Here is an 18,605-nt window from a genome sequence, read left to right as displayed (position 1 = left end):
AGTGGGAAAAGTGACGTCGATAGGACGCGCCAGAAGCTGGCGTGACCTCATTCTCGAGCGACGGAAGTCCGCCTGCCTGTCCCTGCTGCGGGGCGATATGAGCGGAGGTGAGTCCGCGGCGCCTGGTGTCGCCTCCCCGTTGCTGCCCCGGGACTTCAGGCAAAACCGGGGCGGGGAAGGCTCGGCGGGGCGATTCTGGCTCCTTCCGCGGGCTCCTCTTGAGTTAGCCCGGAGGGAGGGAGGGAGGGAGTCTCACGCGCGTGGCTGTCAGGTTCCTCCTCTCGGTGTGTATTAAGTTCTGGTTCTGTGGTGTGGCTGCATCTGAGCATGTGCTGAGTGTTTTTCCTGGTCCTTAAATATGTGCAGAACTCCTCCCCCTCTTTTTTAAAAAAGCTCCACCTGGTACGCAGGCTGAGACCCTACCTGCCCGCAGACTGTCTCGCCAGAGTGGTGCATGCTCTAGTTATCTCACGCTTGGACTACTGCAACGCGCTCTACGTGGGGCTACCTTTGAAGGTGACCCGGAAACTGCAATTAATCCAGAATGCGGCAGCCAGACTGGGGACTGGGAGTGGCCGCCAGGACCACATAACACCGGTTCTGAGAGATCTGCATTGGCTCCCAGTACGTTTCCGAGCACAATTCAAAGTGTTGGTGCTGACCTTGAAAGCCCTAAACGGCCTCGGTCCAGTATACCTGAAGGAGCGTCTCCACCCCCATCGTTCAGCCCGGACACTGAGGTCCAGCGCCAAGGGCCTTCTGGTGGTTCCCTCACTGCGAGAGGCCAAGTTACAGGGAACCAGGCAGAGGGCCTTCTCGGTAGTGGCGTCCGCCCTGTGGAACGCCCTCCTAGCAGATGTCAAAGAGATAAATAATTACCTGACATTCAGAAGACATCTTAAGGCAGCCCTGCTCAGGGAAGTTTTTAATATGTAACGCTGTACTGTTTTTAACACTGATTGGGAGCCGCCCAGAGTGGCTGGGGAAACTCAGCCAGATGGGCGGGGTATAAATAATAAATTATTATTATTATTATTATTATTATTATTATTATTATTATTATTTAAAATGGGATCTAAGCACTCACTGCTTAGCACAATTTCCACCCCTCCTTGGGATTCAGGTGTAAACGTAGGCTACTAAACACCCATTGAAATGCACAAACGTATCTCCACACACACAGAGATCAGCTTTCATTTGCATGTCAACAGCATTTGTGCTAACTGGAGCAAAATAATTGATTACAGCTTTCTCTCCTCCACTTTCACTCTCCCCTCCCCCCGCACCTCTTCCTTTTCTGGCAACTTTCTTGGGCTTTTAGGACTAGTAAATTTTGTTTGCTTGGCACCCCTCCATTGCCTCCAGAGACAGACAGATGCCAACTGCCTGCACATATGCTTACATTTCCTATCTGTAAAATGAGAATAATAGTATTTAACTCAAAGAGCTATTACAAAGATTTTCTTACAATTATATCCCACCTGTCTTTCATCATAGAGCTCAAGGTTACATACACTTGGTTCCCATCAACACTACAGTATTCAGAAAGAAAGAAAGAAAGAAAGAAAGAAAGAAAGAAAGAAAGAAAGAAAGAAATGTAACTCCCAAGGTCTGCTGCTGTATCTATTTAAAAAGACACTGGAAGCTCTCCACACTGAGCAGGCCTGCTGTTATAGCACCTCTGTTGATGGATGTAGACTCATAGAATCATAGAACTGTAGATTTGGAATCTCTGCTAAAGCATCCATCCACTCTCTGCTTAAAAACCTCCAAGGAAGGAGAGGCCACCACCTTCTGAGGGAGCCTGTTCCACTGTTGTACACTGTTGTACCGTCAGAAAGTTCTTCCTGATGTTTTGTTGGAATCTCCTTTCTTCTCCCTGTAGATTAGGGGTGGGGAAGCTGTGTTCCTCCAGATGTTGTTGAACTCCAGTTTTGACCAAGCCCAGCCAACAGGGTCAATAATGATAAAGGGAGTTGTAGTCCCACAGCATCTGGAGGGCCAATGGTTCCTTGCACCTTCTGTAGATCATTAAGAGACAGCAACAAACAATTTGGACATAGACTGTAAATTTCAATCCTCCTACAGAGCTGGGAAACTGTCAGCTAATGTTTTCACAGTTTTGGGGGCTGATATTTCATTATTTTTTCCAGATGATGAGCTGAACCTCCTAGTCATTGTTGTTGACACTAACCCTATTTGGTGGGGAAAGCAGGCATTAGGAGGCTCAGAGGTAAGACTTTCCTGTTATATGTGAAACCTATGTCAGGATCATTGATTTTCTGTCCTTTTTTAAAAACAACAACAACACTAATTTGGATGCATTATAATCTAGATTGAAGTCTTCAGTGTTGATACTAAATAAATGTTCCTGTGAGTCTGAAGAACTTCCAATTAAGTGTGTGGTCCTATGTCAGTTGTACAGTGGTGCCCCGCAAGACGAATGCCTCGCAAGACGAAAAACTCGCTAGACGAAAGGGTTTTCCCTTTTTTGAGTCATTCCGCAAGACGAATTTCCCTATGGGCTTGCTCCGCAAGACGAAACGTCTTGCGAGTTTGTTTCCTTTTTCTTTAAGCCGCTAAGCTGTTAATAGCCGCTAAGCCATTAATAGCCGTTAATAGCCGCTAAGCCGCTAATAGCCGTGCTTCGCAAGACGAAAAAACCGCAAGACGAAGAGACTCGCGGAACGGATTAATTTCGTCTTGCGAGGCACCACTGTAGTTAGAACTGGACTGATAATTCAGTGTGCTAATGTGCTGTGTTCAGTGCAGATCCAGCACCAGGGGTCAGCATTGTTGGGCAGTTGTCAAGGCCCAACATAAGTACAGTTTGATGAGACGTTCACAAATTTAATTTCCCATTTTAAATCTTTGTGGTGTTTAATAATTCTCCCCTGCTTTTACCCACAGCTTACATTATCAAAATGCCTCGATGCAGCCATGGTGTTGGGAAACTCGCACTTATTTATGAACCGCAACAACAAACTGGCTGTGATAGCCAGTCATATACAGGAAAGGTATTGTAGCTTTTTGGATGGTTGTACCTTTTTAATGGTCAGGCATTTGGAAAGAGAGCTGTGGATGGACTAGACTTGGAAGAGGCTAGGGTGGGTGAAGTTCAAATAGCAGCGTATCAGATTCTGAAGTTAAACAGTGGTGGGATGGCTGGATCTCAGACTTACACTTCTTTGGAGCCTCACAAAAGATATCAAACTGGCTGTTCTTTGGAAACAGTGCTGACAATGATGAAATTTTTGTCTGATCCAGAAAGATGATTCATGTATTTGGACTTGCGCCAGGTGAGCATGTGAATGATCCAGCAAGGCAGTGCCTGAGCTCTGATTGCTCACCTAGAGGCTTGTAGCCAGGTGAGGATGTAAAGGCCAAAGGGGGCCTTACTGACCTCACAATGTTGCTGTGAAAATAAATGAGAACTGAACTCTAAAGCATTTTATACGCTGAAGTGTATGATAGAAATCAGTAGGAACAAAATCATGCATATTTTCTTTTTACTTTTCATCTTGTCTTTAATGCTGAATGTTGCTTGATGCTTCATATTGTGGCAATTAAGTTAATTATGTTAATACAACTTCAATTTCTCTTAGTCGTTTCCTCTACCCTGGAAAACATTGGGCACCAGCTGATCTCTTTGGTGAATCTAATATATCCGGCAGCAAGGATGGAAAATATGAGTTGTTAACAACAATAAATGAAACTATTGCAGAAGAGATCAAGGACCTTATGACCAACAGTAAGATGAGAAGCTGGTTTGCTTTGCTTTGTTCCACAGCCTCTGTGTTTCCTACTTACTTTTTCCCTAAACCATTTAACCCTATGACCAGGTAGAGGGGTGACTTCCCTTAGAATGCATTACTATGAAAGGCAGTTTTGCTTTATGTAAGGGATGGGGAACTTGGGGGCCTCCAGATGTTGTTCAGCTCCAATCAGCCCCAGTCAGTGTGGCCAATGGTCAGGACGTAACATCTGGAGGCCTACAGGCTTGGATGCAGACCCCTTGGATGCTGCATCATCCACTTTCTCTTTTTCCTTCGTGGCTGTTCCCTCCACCCAAGCTGACACGGACAATTGCCACCTGCTCTTATTTAGTCTTGAGAGATGCCTACACTGCAAATACCATGTGTGATTTAAATGGCTATACTAGTGGTTCTCAAACTTTTTTCTTTGGGCCACACTTTCCGGTTGTTGTTTTTTAATAAGAAAACAAAAAGAAACAACTCGTAGCAGTGCCTGATTTATGACATAGAACAAAATGGCGTATGAAAATGGTGTATCCAGGAAGTATAAAACAATGCAGCTTTATAAGAACAGAAATCACTCCCAAGGTATAAGTATAAATGAGTCTTGTCCAGCACTCTGTTCGAACTTCGATTCTGGATCACAACCAGGATTGTCCTCAGTATCACTTGATGCTCTTGCTCTCATTTTAAAAAGATACCTATCCTTATTCTGCAAATAAAAAATCATTTTGATACTATACTATACTGCGCTGAAATGTTTAAATGTTTCTTTGATTGACCTTGAATCTTTCTGCCACACTTGCCATTCTGTCCTGCCACACCCTTTGAGAACCCCTGCACTATACATTTCTTTCTTTAGCTTCTAACATTTTAGATCTCCTTTCCCAGGCAGTCTCCCATCCAGGCACTGACCACCAGACCCAGACATGCTTAGCTTCAGCAAGGGAGTGCTCTCATGTGCCTTTGAATTATTCCCTAGAACAGAAGGCACCAACCTTTTCAGGCTTGTGGGCACATTTGCAAACTAGAGAGCCTTGTGGGCACTGCACACATACCAGAACCAGGCACACAACACAACCTGTTCTATAAGCTACAATAGAATCCTTCTTTCAAGTCTAATTTCCATGGGGGAAGGAAATCCACAGCAAATGGTTATCATCATAAAGAACTACCTGTAGTTAAAGCATAATGTGCAGTTAACACAATAAAGCCAAGAAATCTCAAACCATGTACTCATTTTGTCTGTGTGTTGTGTTTGTGTGTGTGATTTCTCTTTTGTGGCAGCTGAAATAAGAGGGCAGCAGACTGAATCATTACTGGCAGGATCTCTTGCTAAAGCAATTTGCTGTATCCTTCTGAAACCAGACTTTTAAAGTTTTTCCTGTTCTTTCAAAACCAAAGCATGGAGATAATTTATGCAACCACTCCTGGATTTGTTGTATGTATGTGTTGTGCTGTCATTCTGCACCATACTTTATACAGGGTTTTATAAGCAAAAAAAAAAAAGGGTGGGGGGAGAGCAGTAGGTCTCTGCCCCCAAGGAGCGTCCAGTGTATACATACATCTTGACAGTGGAGCATCCAGTAAACATTTGGACGGGGGAAGGGAGAGACAGACAAGCATAGCAAGAGAGAACTGGGGATAAATGAAGCTATCCCTACTTAGGCATGGTCGCAGTTCAGGAAGGAGGATGAAGGAGTTATTCTAAATGTTTAATGGAACAGGCAAGAAGAGAGCTGATTCATGCAAAAGAGCTGGCAGTGCATACATATTCACCCATGGGAGCATAAAAAGGTGCCTTATATATCAGGCCAGATGTATTTGTACCCATAGCCCAGAAATTCTGCTTTTATTACATCTGTTACATAAAGATGCTCTTATATTTAACAAATTATTCCTGAATATTGCATGTCTTAGATATTCACAGGATGACTAAAGAGGGGAAAGGTACAGTATTATGCTTAACTCAGTAACAGTTACTGGGGGTTTTAAAATAAAAATGGGAACAAATTAAGAGAGAGAGAAATGTGGGTTGACTTTTTTTCATCTTTATTACCCTAAATTAAATGAGCTTACTACTCTTAAGATTTATTAATTGACCTTTGCATGTGTGTGTTGTTTTCTGTGCAGATATTAGATATAATTTGGCCTAATGCATGCATACCTGAGCCCTGGTTAAGGTCTGAAACATACAGCAAAACTATAGTATAGCTTGCCAAACTAAGCTCTGGACTTGGAAGGCAAATAGAGGGAAAGCCCTGTTTTAAACTATGGTTTGCAGTTAACCACGGTTGATATTAACAAGAGTTTCTGAAATATCTTTAAACGAAGGTTTCATATCCTGTTTTCCAGCCAGTCCTTAACAATGTTTGGGGTATGTAGGAAATACTCTTATAGCATGCCAGACTGTTTGTCTGTCTAGCCCAGTTTGCTCCAGTATGTGCCATTGTGGTCCCCTCCAGACTTCAGGGTCTCAGTCAGAGAAGGATCTTCCCATCACTTCATAGAATCATAGAATTGTAGGGTTGGAAGGGACCACAGGGATCATCTATCCCAACCCCTTGCAATGCAGGAATCTTTTGCCCAACATGGGGCACGAACCCATAACCCTGGGATTAAGAGTCCTATGCTCTACCAACTGAGCTACCAAGGCGGATTCCTGGATCCTTTTTTTTTTTAACTGGAGATGTCAGGTGTTGAACCTGCAACTGCATGCCAAGCATGTGCTCTGCTACTGAGCTATGATTATAGTCAGGTGATCTAACATTTAACTTTGCTTAAAGAAAACAAACAATGGAGACTGCATAGAGATTTTGTGAACAGATTGACAGCAAAGCTTTGGAGTTAGATGCAATTATATATATATATATTTCTCCTCTTTCCCCCTCCCCTCCTTCAATATGCAGCCAGCCAGGAAATCAAGTCTAGGATTTTGGTAAGACTTTTCAGATTTCCTTACAAATACTGAATCCCAGCAGACTCCACTTGGTCAGTAGAGTAGACTAAGAAATGCCAATTTCTTCACCCAGGTCATAAAAGCTGCTGAAGACAGTGCGTTGCAGTACATGAACTTCATGAATGTGATCTTTGCAGCCCAGAAACAGGTGATGCCAATAGTTGATTCTGACACCAGTAGTATTTCTTAACATGTTAAAATCGGGGCATACTCAGGGGTTGGCCAGGTTGGCCCCCACCAAGGATGCAGGCCCACGGGGGTGCAAAAATTGTGCCTCTCCACTCTGGCTTGGAGCAGCTCAGAGCCTGCCCATCAGTCCACCTGCTCCCTGGGCTGCTTCTCCCCTGGGTGCCTCAGCAGAGGTCACCAGGGACGGGAGAGTGCCAGCGCTGCTCTTGCCAATGGTGCAACGGAGCCTAACTATGCCTCTGGATATCGTCCCAGCCCTGATTTTTAAAACTAACTGCTCTGTGTTGTGTTCAAGACATGGGGGGAAAGCTGACAGTTAAAAATGCAGGCACCCACACCTTTAAAAACATAACATGAATGGAGACCCTGCAGCCATTTGGATTCTGTTGGGGTCTGACTCCCATCAGCCCCAACCCAGATGGCCAAGTCAGGAATGGCCAGAGTTGTCGTCCAGCAACATCTGTGGGCACAGGTTCTCTGCTGTTGGAGCAATAGGTTTATTATGGCTCTGGCTTTTGGAACATTGGAAGCTGCCTTCTATAGAGTTGGACCACTGGTCCATTTAGTTCAGTACTATCTTCTGCACTGACTGACAGCGGCTCTCCAGCGTTTCAAACAGCTGACCTGCCCTACCTGGAGATACCAGGGATTGAGTTTGGGGCCTCCTACATACAAAGCAGATGTTCTACCGCTGAGCCGCAGCCTTTGCCCCATATCCAGGGTTCGTGGATTAAAGTCCACATCCTCACTTGCCTTCACCATGAACTCATGGACCCAGCTCAGTTCAGATGCTAAACCTTAGTGGATTCTTGCAAGAATGAGCTGCATCAACCCTCAAGCTTGCATGCCCTTCCCTTTAATATTCTGTTGGGAGCTGCCCAGAGTGGCTGGGAAAACCCAGCCAGATGGGTGGGGTATAAATAAATTAGTATTATTACTATTCCTATTATTGTTACTACTTCTCCTTTCCTGCTTGTATTAATGTGCAAGCCCCTTAATAATTTGGGGCTGCTTGATCTTCCTGCCCAATCACTGAGGTCTTTGCACGAGGGAGGGGGGGGTCACTATTAGTGGCATCCACCAGAGTCCTGCATTCACAGTTGTGGCCGCAATTTTGTGGAACTCTTCCAGTTGAGGTCAGTGTCAGACCTCCACCCTGTTGAACTTCCAGTGCCTACTGTTGCCTTTTTAAAAATTCCAGCTAGCGTTTTAATTGGAGCCTGACTTTAGAACTGATTTATACTTTTTACCGTATTTTTCGCACCATAGGACGCACTTTTTCCCTCCTAAAAAGCAAGGGAAAATGTGTGTGCGTCCTATGGAGCGAATGCAGGGGGGGAGGCAGGCGGGAAAAGCCCCCAAGAGCCGCACACAAGCTCCGTGCGCTCTTGCGGGCTTTTCCACAGGAGGGAGAAGGGACTGACTGGCCGCATCAGTCCCTTCTCCCACCTCCCAGAAAAGCCAGGAGAAGCCGCACAGCCCCTTTAAAGAGCTCACGGCTTCTGCGGGCTTTTGCGAGAGGTGAGGGAATCCCCCCACCTCCCAGGAAAGCCAGAAGAAGCCGTGCGGAGGGGTTGCGCGCGGCTATGGAAGAAGGCAAGGCAGCGAGCGGGATGGATCCCGCTCGCTGTTTTGCCTTCCCCTTTAGCCCCGCGCAGCCTCTCCTTGCGGAGGGGTTGTGCGCGGCTATGGAAGAAGGCAAGGCAGCGAGGGGATGGATCCCACTCGCTGTTTTGCCTTCCCCTTTAGCCCCGCGCAGCCTCTCCTTGCCGGGAGATGCTGCGCAGGGCTTTCCTGGCTTTTCTGGGAGGGGGGGCCCCACCTCCCAGAAAAGCCAGGAAAGCCCTGCGCAGCATCTCCCGGCAAGGAGAGGCTGCGCGGGGCTAAAGGGGAAGGCAAAACAGCGAGTGGGATCCATCCCCTCGCTGCCTTGCCTTCTTCCATAGCCGCGCACAACCCCTCCGCAAGGAGAGGCTGCGCGGGGCTAAAGGGGAAGGCAAAACAGCGAGCGGGATCCATCCCGCTCGCTGCCTTGCCTTCTTCCATAGCCGCGCGCAACCCCTCCGCAAGGAGAGGCTGCGCGGGGCTAAAGGGGAAGGCAAAACAGCGAGCGGGATCCATCCTGCTTGCTGCCTTGCCTTCTTCCATGGCTGCGCGCAACCCCTCCGCAAGGAGAGGCTGCACGGGGCTATGGCTTCTTTAGCCCTGCGCAGCGTCTCCCGGCAAGGAGAGGCTGCATGGGGCTAAAGGGGAAGCCAAAACTTGGCTTGCTCCATAGCTGCTCGCAACCCCTCCGGCAGGGAGAGGTTGTGCGCACCCTGTATGCTGCTCTTTGGGGCTGGGGGGGGGGAAAAGATTTTTTTCTTGATTTCCCCCCCTAAAAACTGGGTGCGCCCTATGGTCCGGTGCGCCCTATGGTGCGAAAAATACGGTATATTGCATCCTTGTAAACCACCTAGGGATGTTTCTAGTTACGTGGTATATAAATGGTTTAAATAAAAAGACAAAACTCCTCTTTCCTTTACTCACATTTTCAATAAAACCTAACTCTCATTTCCCCTGGTTTTTCAGAATATTTTGATTGATGCCTGCGTTCTGGATTCTGATTCAGGGCTCTTGCAGCAGGTAAGATGTTAGTGAGTAATTGTCATTGGCTGCATAAATCTGGAGTAGGTGGGGCAGGGAGGGGAAAGAAGAGTGAGACGTCATCCACACAAAGGAGGCACAGATGCTGGTTGTTGTGCTTTATTTTCCAGAATGCATTAGTTGTGATTCCTGCACTGCAGGGGGTTGGACTAGGTGATCCCACGGGGTCCCTTCTAACTCTACAATTCTGTCTGTCCTTCAAATAGATTATAGTGTTAGGAAGCCTTTTGATCAGCACCCCAGTAGAAATCACAGCACAATCTGGGAAGTTATTGCAGCACAGTGGTACCTTGGGTTACATACGCTTCAGGTTACATACGCTTCAGGTTACAGACTCCACTAATCCAGAAATAGTGCTTCAGGTTAAGAACTTTGCTTCAGGATGAGAACAGAAATTGTGCTCCGTCGGCATGGCAGCAGCAGGAGGCCCCATTAGCTAAAGTGGTGCTTCAGGTTAAGAACAGTTTCAGGTTAAGTACGGACCTCCGGAACGAATTAAGTACTTAACCCGAGGTACCACTGTTATCATTGTACACCATTTGCATTATTTACACATTGTTTGAGTATGGAAGGTATTGTTATCTTGGAATTCTTTTGCAGGAGAGGGGCTTCCATGCCCTTGAAGTAAATTTTAGAATATCCAGATATCTAGAAAATAGGAAGAGGTCGTGACAGTCATGAGGTCTAGGAGCTTTTTATTATTTTTAAGGGAATTAACAGATATGTACAGGCCCCAGGCACATATGAAGATTCCTTATGCTGAGTCCACCTCGCTTTACTGGTAGTAACTCTTTCAGACGGGGTCTTTCCTAATCTTACCTGAATAATCCAGGATTGAACATGGGGCCTTCTGCATGCAAAGCATATGTTCTACCACTAAGCTATTTACTACCTCCTGGTGTTACATTGTTTTTAAAGTAATAACGCCATGTTTTCCAGGCTTGCGATATTACTGGTGGCATTTACTTGAAAGTTCCCCATATGCCATCTCTGCTGCAGTATTTGCTGGTGAGTTCCACTTTTCTAATCACCTCTATATTTATTCTGGTTCAGAAGTGCTCCATGAAGAAGCTTGTATAAATTGTTGGGCCAAGAGTCATGCCTGCATTTTGTGTGATTTCGTGTGTAGAGTGCCCCTTTTCTTCTTGACATATGGGAGGCCCAAACCTTTTGTGGCCTTGGATTCTCAGTTCAGTGATTTACAGTTTTTTAAAGCTTTCCAGGGAGGGTAAATGAATAAATTTTGTGCTAACATTTTGGATAGGTAGACTTTGCTCCATAGAGGATAGCTGTATAAGAGGCTCTCAGTCATGAGATAAAATCATTGGTCAGCAAACTTTTTCAGCAGGGGGCTGGTTCACTGTCCCTCAGACCTTGTGGGGGGCCGGACTATATTTTGGAAAAACAAATGAACGAATTCCTATGCCCCACAAATAACCCAGAGATGCATTTTAAATAAAAGCACACATTCTACTCATGTAAAAACACAGATTCCCGGATCGTCTGCGGGCTGGATTGAGAAGGCGATTGGGCCGGATCCAGCCCCCCGGGCCTTAGTTTGCCTACCCATGGGTTAAATGGAGCCTCCAGGTTCAGAGACAATGTGCTTGTGAACATAAGACAATGCACTGTGCTTTCAAGCTGCCAAAGACAACTGACAAACCACCATTGGAAACAAAGCAATGGGCTCGGCACACTTTGGCTTTATCCAGGAAGTAAGTCCTTGACATTCTTAGTCCTCAGATCCAGGTGTGGGCAAACTTAAGGCTTGTGGAATTTACCTGGCTGTCAGCATCTTTTTTATACTGGAACCCCAATGTCTCCCAACTAGAGCCAGGTGTGAAACAGTGGCTCATTGGGTGGCGCCAGTTGCCAAATCAACCCCATGAACCACCCACTGGAGTGACCTGGATATGCAAGGTCAAAGCCACATCTGGGTTACTATGGTCAAGGATTCTAACAATGTACAGTAGTTTAGAAAAAAAAAACTTACTGTGTTGTGACAATTGGGAGTTGGGAACTCCTGTCAGACATTGCAAATTGCCCTGTGCTTTTCTAATGTATCCTAATCTACCTTCACCTGACCCCTACTTTAATCTAGCCATGTTCTCTGAAGTTAGAAAGCTGCTGCTATTATTATTATTATTATTATTACTACAGTGGGTATATCTGCCTGACCAAGAACAAAGATCGCAGCTAATTCTCCCACCCCCTGTTCATGTTGACTACCGAGCTGCCTGCTTCTGCCACAGAAATCTCATTGAAATCGGTTATGTCTGCTCTGTGTGTTTGTCAAGTAAGTCTTATTATCCAATTGGTTTCTCCAGGTTTTGATTGATTTCTGTAGCCTTCCTTGACCAGTCTACAGACTGTCTGAATGTATCTGTTGTTGTTCTTTTGTCCACACAGTATTCTGCAGCTTCAGTCCAATTTGCACCACTTGTGAGTAAGTGACCTTATATATATATATATATTTAAAATAAAACATGTCCAGGTAGGGCTGCATTTGTTCTGCATTCTCTGCATATAAAAAGTTTCTGGCCCTCATTCTTGCAGAGAGAGGGTTTCAGACATGTGTTCATCATGTTTATGGGAACTGGAACTGGGCATAGTTTTCAGTAGTTTGTGGGCAGGAATTTGACCCCTTCCCCTTCTTAGCTGCATGACCCTACTAGACATGTTGAAGATTCAGGACAAACAACAGGTACCTGTTCACACAATATGCATGTGGAATTTGCTCCCACAATAAGTGATGATGGCCACCAGCCGGGACAACTTTAAAATAGTAGACAAATTATGGCGGATGTGGCTACCAATGGCTGTTGGCCACAATGGCCACGTTCTGCCTCCACTGTGCCTCTGGACACAAGCCCCTGGGAACTGTGGATGAGGTGAGTGCTGTTGCACCCGGGTTCTCCTTGGGTTCTCCTTGTGGGCTTCCCATAGGCACCTGGAGCAAGGCGGGAGCAGTTAGGTAACAAAAGCAACATCAGGTGAAACAAGCCACTGTTAGTTTGCCTGATCACAAGACTGATCCTGGATTGTTCAACACATCTTAGATAAAACAAACAATGGCTTAATGTTATGTGTGAACACATCCACAGGTGCAGCTTCTAGCAACCCAGCCAGGATTATTATTTTTTTGTCATTCCAGGACTGCATTCAAGATTTCCCTGCCAGCTGTCATGAAGTCTAAGAAAAAGAAATTGAAATTGGCTGTCTAACAGCATTGTTGGTGTATGTTGATTTCCATGTGAATTTCACATTGTAGCTGTTAAGCTACCGATGACGGTTATGGGACACTGGAAAAGAGGGACCTGTATGATAATCTCTGGGGGCTAAACGTTTTGGAACAGCCACATAAGTTGGATGCAACTAGTCTGTTCAGTGGCCCATGTTGACACTTAAAACTTGTGCTATATTACCAAGTCAGGATGGTTAATCTGTAACTGCCTTGGACCAACGGCTTGAGCTAGTGCAGCTGCAAAGCCAGAAATGCGTAAACCCAAGAGTGATGCTTCTCTAATATAGCGTCCTTGGACCAACTGCTCCGTTTGGAACAAATCAAATCAATTTAAGCCGTGACGCTTCCTTTAAAACGAAAGCCCCAATTATTTAAATAGAAATCTAATATTTGCTTTAGTAACTGAAATTTTGGGGCTCCTGGGCTGGTCCTGTAGAGCTCCTTTCAAATTAGTAGAAAGAACTGCCCGATTTAAAGAGTGCAGAAGCCTTGGACTCTAGACTGCTCTGAGCTATGGTTTTCAGTATGGTTAACAATGCATCTTAGGTATTTGTCCACCCTCACCACACTTTTTAATAGTGATCACTACATCTGCTTTTAAACAGAGCCAGCTCAGCCAAAAATTAAGCTGGAACAAGCAGATTAACCTATCACAGTTAAATGCCACTATTGAAAGCAGACCAACAGCTGCTTGGCAATTTCAGTAATGAAACTGAGTCACATGCTTCCATGCCGTGAATTATCCCTGTTTCCTAACAGAATGAAGGAATTCTGACAAAGGCGGCTGCTGCTCATGCTGCGTTTGCTCTGCTTTGAGAACCAGGAAAGGTTTGGTCTTCCACACTGCAGTACCAAGTGGCTTATCCTGTCTCATGTTTGACCAGCCGCAAGGAAAGATTGAATAGTGTGCCGAGGCACAACCTTTTCTCCTTTTCTGTACTTCTGGCAGAAAGCCTCTGCCATGCAATTTTATTTCCTTGAATGTTGGACATGGTTTCAGCACAGCCAAAACACACTTTCTTCCATCCTTCCACAAACAGTTGTCTGTGTGTGCTTTGCTTCCTGAGCCCAAATTTAAAGATTTATGTTACATTTGGCAGTCTATCAGGAACCAGTGCTTTCTAGAGACGCTGTAATTTGACAGGCCTGTATATTATACTGAATCTTTGCCATCTCAATGCTGTTTTGTTTTACAAATGTTTTGTAACTTTTCCTTAATAAACTGCTTCTAAGAACACAGGATGCGGGTGTTTCCCTGTAACAGCCTATAATTTATTTGAAGAGCTTTGCTGTAGGCAAGACCCTTTACAGGAACCACCATTGGTGGACAGACATAAAACCAGGCTCATTTAGAAGGTGCCTATGCAGGATATCTACACAAGAAACAGGTAGGAATTGAGCAAGTGCACAGTCCTCTGGCCCACTAAACTGCGTAGTTACTTTATTTAGTTAAAAATGCATGTCACACTTTTCTTTAATTACAAAAACCCTCAAAGCAGCTTACAAAGAAGTTCATAAAATGACTTAACCTGCAATTTTTAAAAGTTCAAATTAAGAACTGTTCAGTTACCTGAACAGCAGAATCAGGAGCAGGACAAAACAGTCAAATTTAACCTACATTGAAAGGTGTCTGAAGCAAGAAATACAGGGGGGAGATGGAGCCACAAGTCAGAAGCCTCCATAGAAAAGGACCCATCTCACCTTCCAACCAGCTGAGGTTTTGCAAGCAGGAGGGTGCATAGCAGGGCCTTCGACACTGGATGCAGGACAATCTGGGAGCAGGTAGTCCTTCAAGTGTCCTGGTCCCAAACTGCTTGGGCTTTATAGGTAAGAACAGGCACACTGAATTTCATCCAGAAATTAACTTGAAGTCGATGCAAACGAAATAAAACTGGAGGCTAATTGTTCACAGAGCAGCCTCCCAAAATCAGTCCAGCTGCTGCAGACTGTGTAATGAGTGGGTAACGTACAAATGATATATTGGCTTGGAAAATCAGCTGCTTTTCCGATTTTGCAGGAAAGCGATTTGCCTCTTGTAATAGCCATTGCTTTGAATTGGGTCCAAAAATGCACCAGAAGTCACTGCACAATGGAGTTGCATGCTCAGAAAATCAACCGTGGTCTAGATCCTGACATCAGCAGCTGACATTTATAAGATTCCTATGTCTGCGTTAGTAGTTTATGACATTAATTGCCTGAAGAGAAGTCTGGGGAACTAAATTACTTTCAATATACAGAATTCTGCCTGATCCACCTGCTGGCAGTTGCTCCCACTCATTTGCAACCGGGTTAGTAGCTGTTTCCAAGCCTACATTAATCAGTCCTAGAGAAGTCTTCTCTGTTCACATATCTCCTCAAATGTGCACGTGAACAAATTTATACACAAAACTGCAATCTTGTACATGTCTACAAAAATAAGTTCCATTGAGTTCAGTAGAGATTACACCAGGTTTAAGTGTGGATTGCAGTAGGATTGCAGCCTAGCCCGCCTCTCAAGTGAGACTGAGTGGAGACTGCCTATGGTTACCTTTCACTTTTTAAAAAACAACACTCTTTGTTGATAATTCCGTGAAAGTTCACGGACGGCATCATGTGACCACTAAGAGGCAGCTAACTTCCACTTCTTGTTCATTCCTTCTTGCTGTCTAGGCATTTGTATATATTCTCTACCAGCACAGAGCCTGGGAAATAAAGATTGGGTGCCTGTGGGTGGAAAACACAGAAGAGCCAGTTCAGACATTCAGGCTTGTACAGAACTCTCAGATCACTTTTGAATCCTGCCTTTCTTCCAGAGAACTGGGGCTGATTTTATGTTGCAGGACTGCGGAACTGGATCTGACAAGGAAGGCCAGATCCTTGTCTCTGCCCTTACCTGGGAAAAAATCCCACTGAACGCAACATTACATACTTCTGAGTAGACATACATGGGACCATGCTGCTATTGTATGCCACTTTCAAATCTTGACAATAATCATGTGAGTTAAGTTAAGCAAGGACAGATGTTGCTGAACTACAATTCACAGCAGTTCTAGTAAGGTTCTCCATGCCTGGCCTGGAATGTTACATTTTTAAGATCCAGTTCTCCCTGGGTGTCAAGCTTACTTTGCAAAACTTTTGGAGTGTGAGTTGCAGGAACCTATCGTCCAATGGCTGAAAAGAAGCCAGGGCCTGATCGGGGGTGTGGGTTGCTGCCATGCCTCTTCCAGCTGCTCTTGCTTGAAGCCAGAGAAGAAAACTGGACACTGGAGAATGTCCTCTGGGAACCTCTTTCCATGGTCATGGATGACCCTGTCCTGATGATGACCCCTGGGCTCAGTTTCTTCCTCATGAGCAGAGTGAACTGTTTTTTCTCCTCGTCCAGTTGTCGCAGCCTGCTCAGCTTCTGCTGTTCCAGTTTCTTTATAGTCTGGAAACGAACAATGAAACAATCAAATTTAATAAATGTTAAGTTGTGGGTGAACATATCAGACGACACAGCGATTCTTCAAACAGCTCTTGTTTATTCAGAGGCCAGAACAGAACTGAACTGAAGGGCTCAGTCAGCCTGCTTATATAGAGCTCAAGTACAATGTTACTGCAGCAACTTTCTAAAACTATCCAATCACTGAACGTCACGTTCGATCCTTCATTTGCATAACTATCTACAGTATCCCCCTGCTGGCCCAGGGTGAGAACTTAAGTACATAACAATAAACAACAACAATAACATCTGTTGAGGGTGAGGGAAAGCAATGAAACTGGTCACCTTACCATTGCTAGGTCCTTCTGCTCCTTGAGAAACTTATTCTTAACCTGCTGGGGTGCTGTCAGCAAGTCTGAAAGGCAGAGTGAATAGAAAGGGTCGTTCTTATATAGGAACGCCAGGCAGATCCTTGGATCAGCATCCATGGCTGTTTCTTTGATTTCTGTCTTTTGAAAGTGGTTGGGGAAACAAATCTCTCTCTCTCTCTCCTCTTCTGGGATTACTGGGCCCTTGGCAGACGTGAAGAAGAGACCTTGCTCTCAGATGGAGTGGGAGGTGGATGACAAGGATATCCTGGTTCACTGGTTGTAGCTGGCTGGATATATATCCCCATCAGCCATGCACAACACCAGCTGCTAAACATTCACCCGGTCTTTGAGGGAGGTCAGGCAATTGAAGCTTAACCTTTCCGTACAAAGCTCTGGTTATGTCAAGCTTCTCTTCAGTGTCTCTTTTCCCAACCTTGCTTTTAAAAAAATATTATAGACAGAAAACACTTTCCAGTGCTGTCTTGAGTTGGGTATATCAATTGCAGGCATAAAGTATATTTTGGCTGTTTTGCTTCTGCTGTTGAGTTAGGAGAGGTATGCTATTAATATTTTTTTAAAAAAAATTGAATGGGACTGAACTGTTTAAGACAAACCAGCACTGAAGCTTTATATCACAGTTGAAGCACATTATTTTCTTCAAAGAATTCTGGGCACTGTAATTTGTTTAGGGTTTTCTTCTTCTTCTTCTTTTTCTTATTTGTACCCCGCCCATCTGGCTGGGTTTCCCCAGCCACTCTGGGCGGCTTCCATAGAAACCAAAAAACACTAAATATCATACATTAAAAACTTCCCTGAACAGGGTTTGTGTTGGTTAAAAGAATGGATTACGTTGGATAATGCAGACATCCTGGGCTTAGAAGGCCATGATTTAAAATTCAGCTGGCATGCATGTTTATGGTATGGGAAGGCGAAAATTTACAAAAGTTTTACAAACCATTTTCTAAGGAAGAATTTGTATAGAGTTTGGGAGAAATATAAAAGTCTGCTGGAAAGGAAAACACCTTTATGGCTGTCTTCTATTGAGGCTATTACAATAAAGAGAGTTAACATGGATAGACAGTGGGCAACTTGCAGGGAATTGCTATACAGTGGTAAGAACTTAATTCGTTCTGGAGGTCCGTTCTTAACGTGAAACTGTTCTTAACCTGAGGTACCACTTTAGCTAATGGGGCCTCCCGCTGCTGCGCGATTTCTGTTCTCATCCTGAAGCAAAGTTCTTAACCCGAGGTACTATTTCTGGGTTAGGGAGTCTGTAACCTGAAGCGTCTGTAACCTGAAGCGTCTGTAACCTGAGGTACCACTGTACTTTACAGAGGGGGAACCCAAACTGAAATCAATGGAAAGTGTAAGGAGCCATGTTACAGACTGGCTACAATATCATCAATTATATGAAATGTTTAAAATAACAGGAAAAATTGTTTTTTGGACCGAAGCTCACAATTTGAAAAACAACTCCTGCAAAATAAAGAAAAACTTTTATCTAAAATATACAATTTGTTATTAGAGTGGGAAACAAAAGACGAGCTTGTCAAAGCCTCTGTGACACACTGGGCAATAGATATAGGACACAATATAGATTTTAATCTTTGGGGGAAACTTTGGAAGAGTGATCTGAAATTTACAGCATGTTATTCCTTGAAGGAGAATTACCTGAAAATGATTTGCAGATGGTCTCTAAATCCGAGTAGACTTGCTAAGATCTATAAGACTGAATCAGATAAGTGTTGGAGATGTAATGAGACTGAGGGTACGTTCTGTCACAAGTGGTGGACCTGTAAAAGGGTAAAAGAGTATTGGGAAATAATTCATAATGAACTGAAAAAAATGTTTAAAAGTACTCCCCCCCCCAAAAAAAAACCCAGAGTCCTTTTTGTTGGGGATAACTCAGATGGAAATTCCCAGGTGTCTGAAAAGGTTATTTATGTATGTCACTACTGCGACTCATGTTTTGCTAGCCCCAAAATGGAAAACGAGTGAAGCCCTGACTAAAGAAGATTGGCAACTTAAACTGATGGAATAT

The 18,605-nt window shown here is 44.5% G+C and overlaps 1 protein-coding gene and 1 long non-coding RNA gene across 7 annotated transcripts; one reads left to right on the top strand and one right to left on the bottom strand.

The window, feature by feature from the left end:
- Nucleotide 1: 1 nt before the first annotated feature.
- GTF2H3 (general transcription factor IIH subunit 3) lies at nt 2–14,028 on the top strand. Of its 5 annotated transcripts, none has more exons than XM_028711198.2 (13): nt 2–107; nt 2,154–2,233; nt 2,911–3,017; nt 3,606–3,751; nt 5,043–5,105; nt 5,676–5,705; nt 6,665–6,693; nt 6,788–6,862; nt 9,475–9,528; nt 10,489–10,557; nt 11,710–11,845; nt 11,959–11,995; nt 12,704–14,028. In XM_028711198.2, exons 1-13 carry the CDS (start codon nt 98–100, stop codon nt 12,771–12,773), a joined length of 906 nt encoding a protein of 301 aa, XP_028567031.1. In that variant the 5' UTR covers nt 2–97; the 3' UTR covers nt 12,774–14,028. The 5 variants fall into 5 exon arrangements, with proteins under 5 accessions (XP_028567031.1, XP_028567032.1, XP_077776387.1 ...); XM_028711200.2 differs by lacking the exon at nt 2–107 and adding an exon at nt 179–284; XM_028711201.2 differs by lacking the exon at nt 2–107 and adding an exon at nt 1,585–1,609.
- A 181-nt stretch (nt 14,029–14,209) lies between these two features.
- On the bottom strand, nt 14,210–18,416 carry LOC114587193 (uncharacterized). Of its 2 annotated transcripts, XR_003704236.2 has the most exons (3): nt 18,236–18,416; nt 16,544–16,608; nt 14,210–16,199 (listed from the first exon to the last, which is right to left on the bottom strand). It is a non-coding gene; the product is annotated as an uncharacterized LOC114587193 (long non-coding RNA). The 2 variants fall into 2 exon arrangements; XR_003704235.2 differs by lacking the exon at nt 18,236–18,416 and having other exon boundaries at nt 16,544–18,216.
- Between the last annotated feature and the right edge of the window lie 189 nt (nt 18,417–18,605).

This window comes from Podarcis muralis, chromosome 16, assembly GCF_964188315.1.
Source record: "Podarcis muralis chromosome 16, rPodMur119.hap1.1, whole genome shotgun sequence".
In the NCBI taxonomy this organism is placed as follows: domain Eukaryota; kingdom Metazoa; phylum Chordata; class Lepidosauria; order Squamata; family Lacertidae; genus Podarcis; species Podarcis muralis.
Note: the sequence above shows the minus strand (reverse complement) of the source record. Positions and strands in the feature narration are given on the sequence as shown.

Coding starts and splice junctions, on each gene's coding strand:
- GTF2H3 (XM_028711198.2), top strand. Junction 3,018..3,605: donor GCCAGTCATATACAGGAAAG/GTATTGTAGCTT, acceptor AATTTCTCTTAG/TCGTTTCCTCTACCCTGGAA. Junction 11,846..11,958: donor CTGCTCTGTGTGTTTGTCAA/GTAAGTCTTATT, acceptor TTGTCCACACAG/TATTCTGCAGCTTCAGTCCA.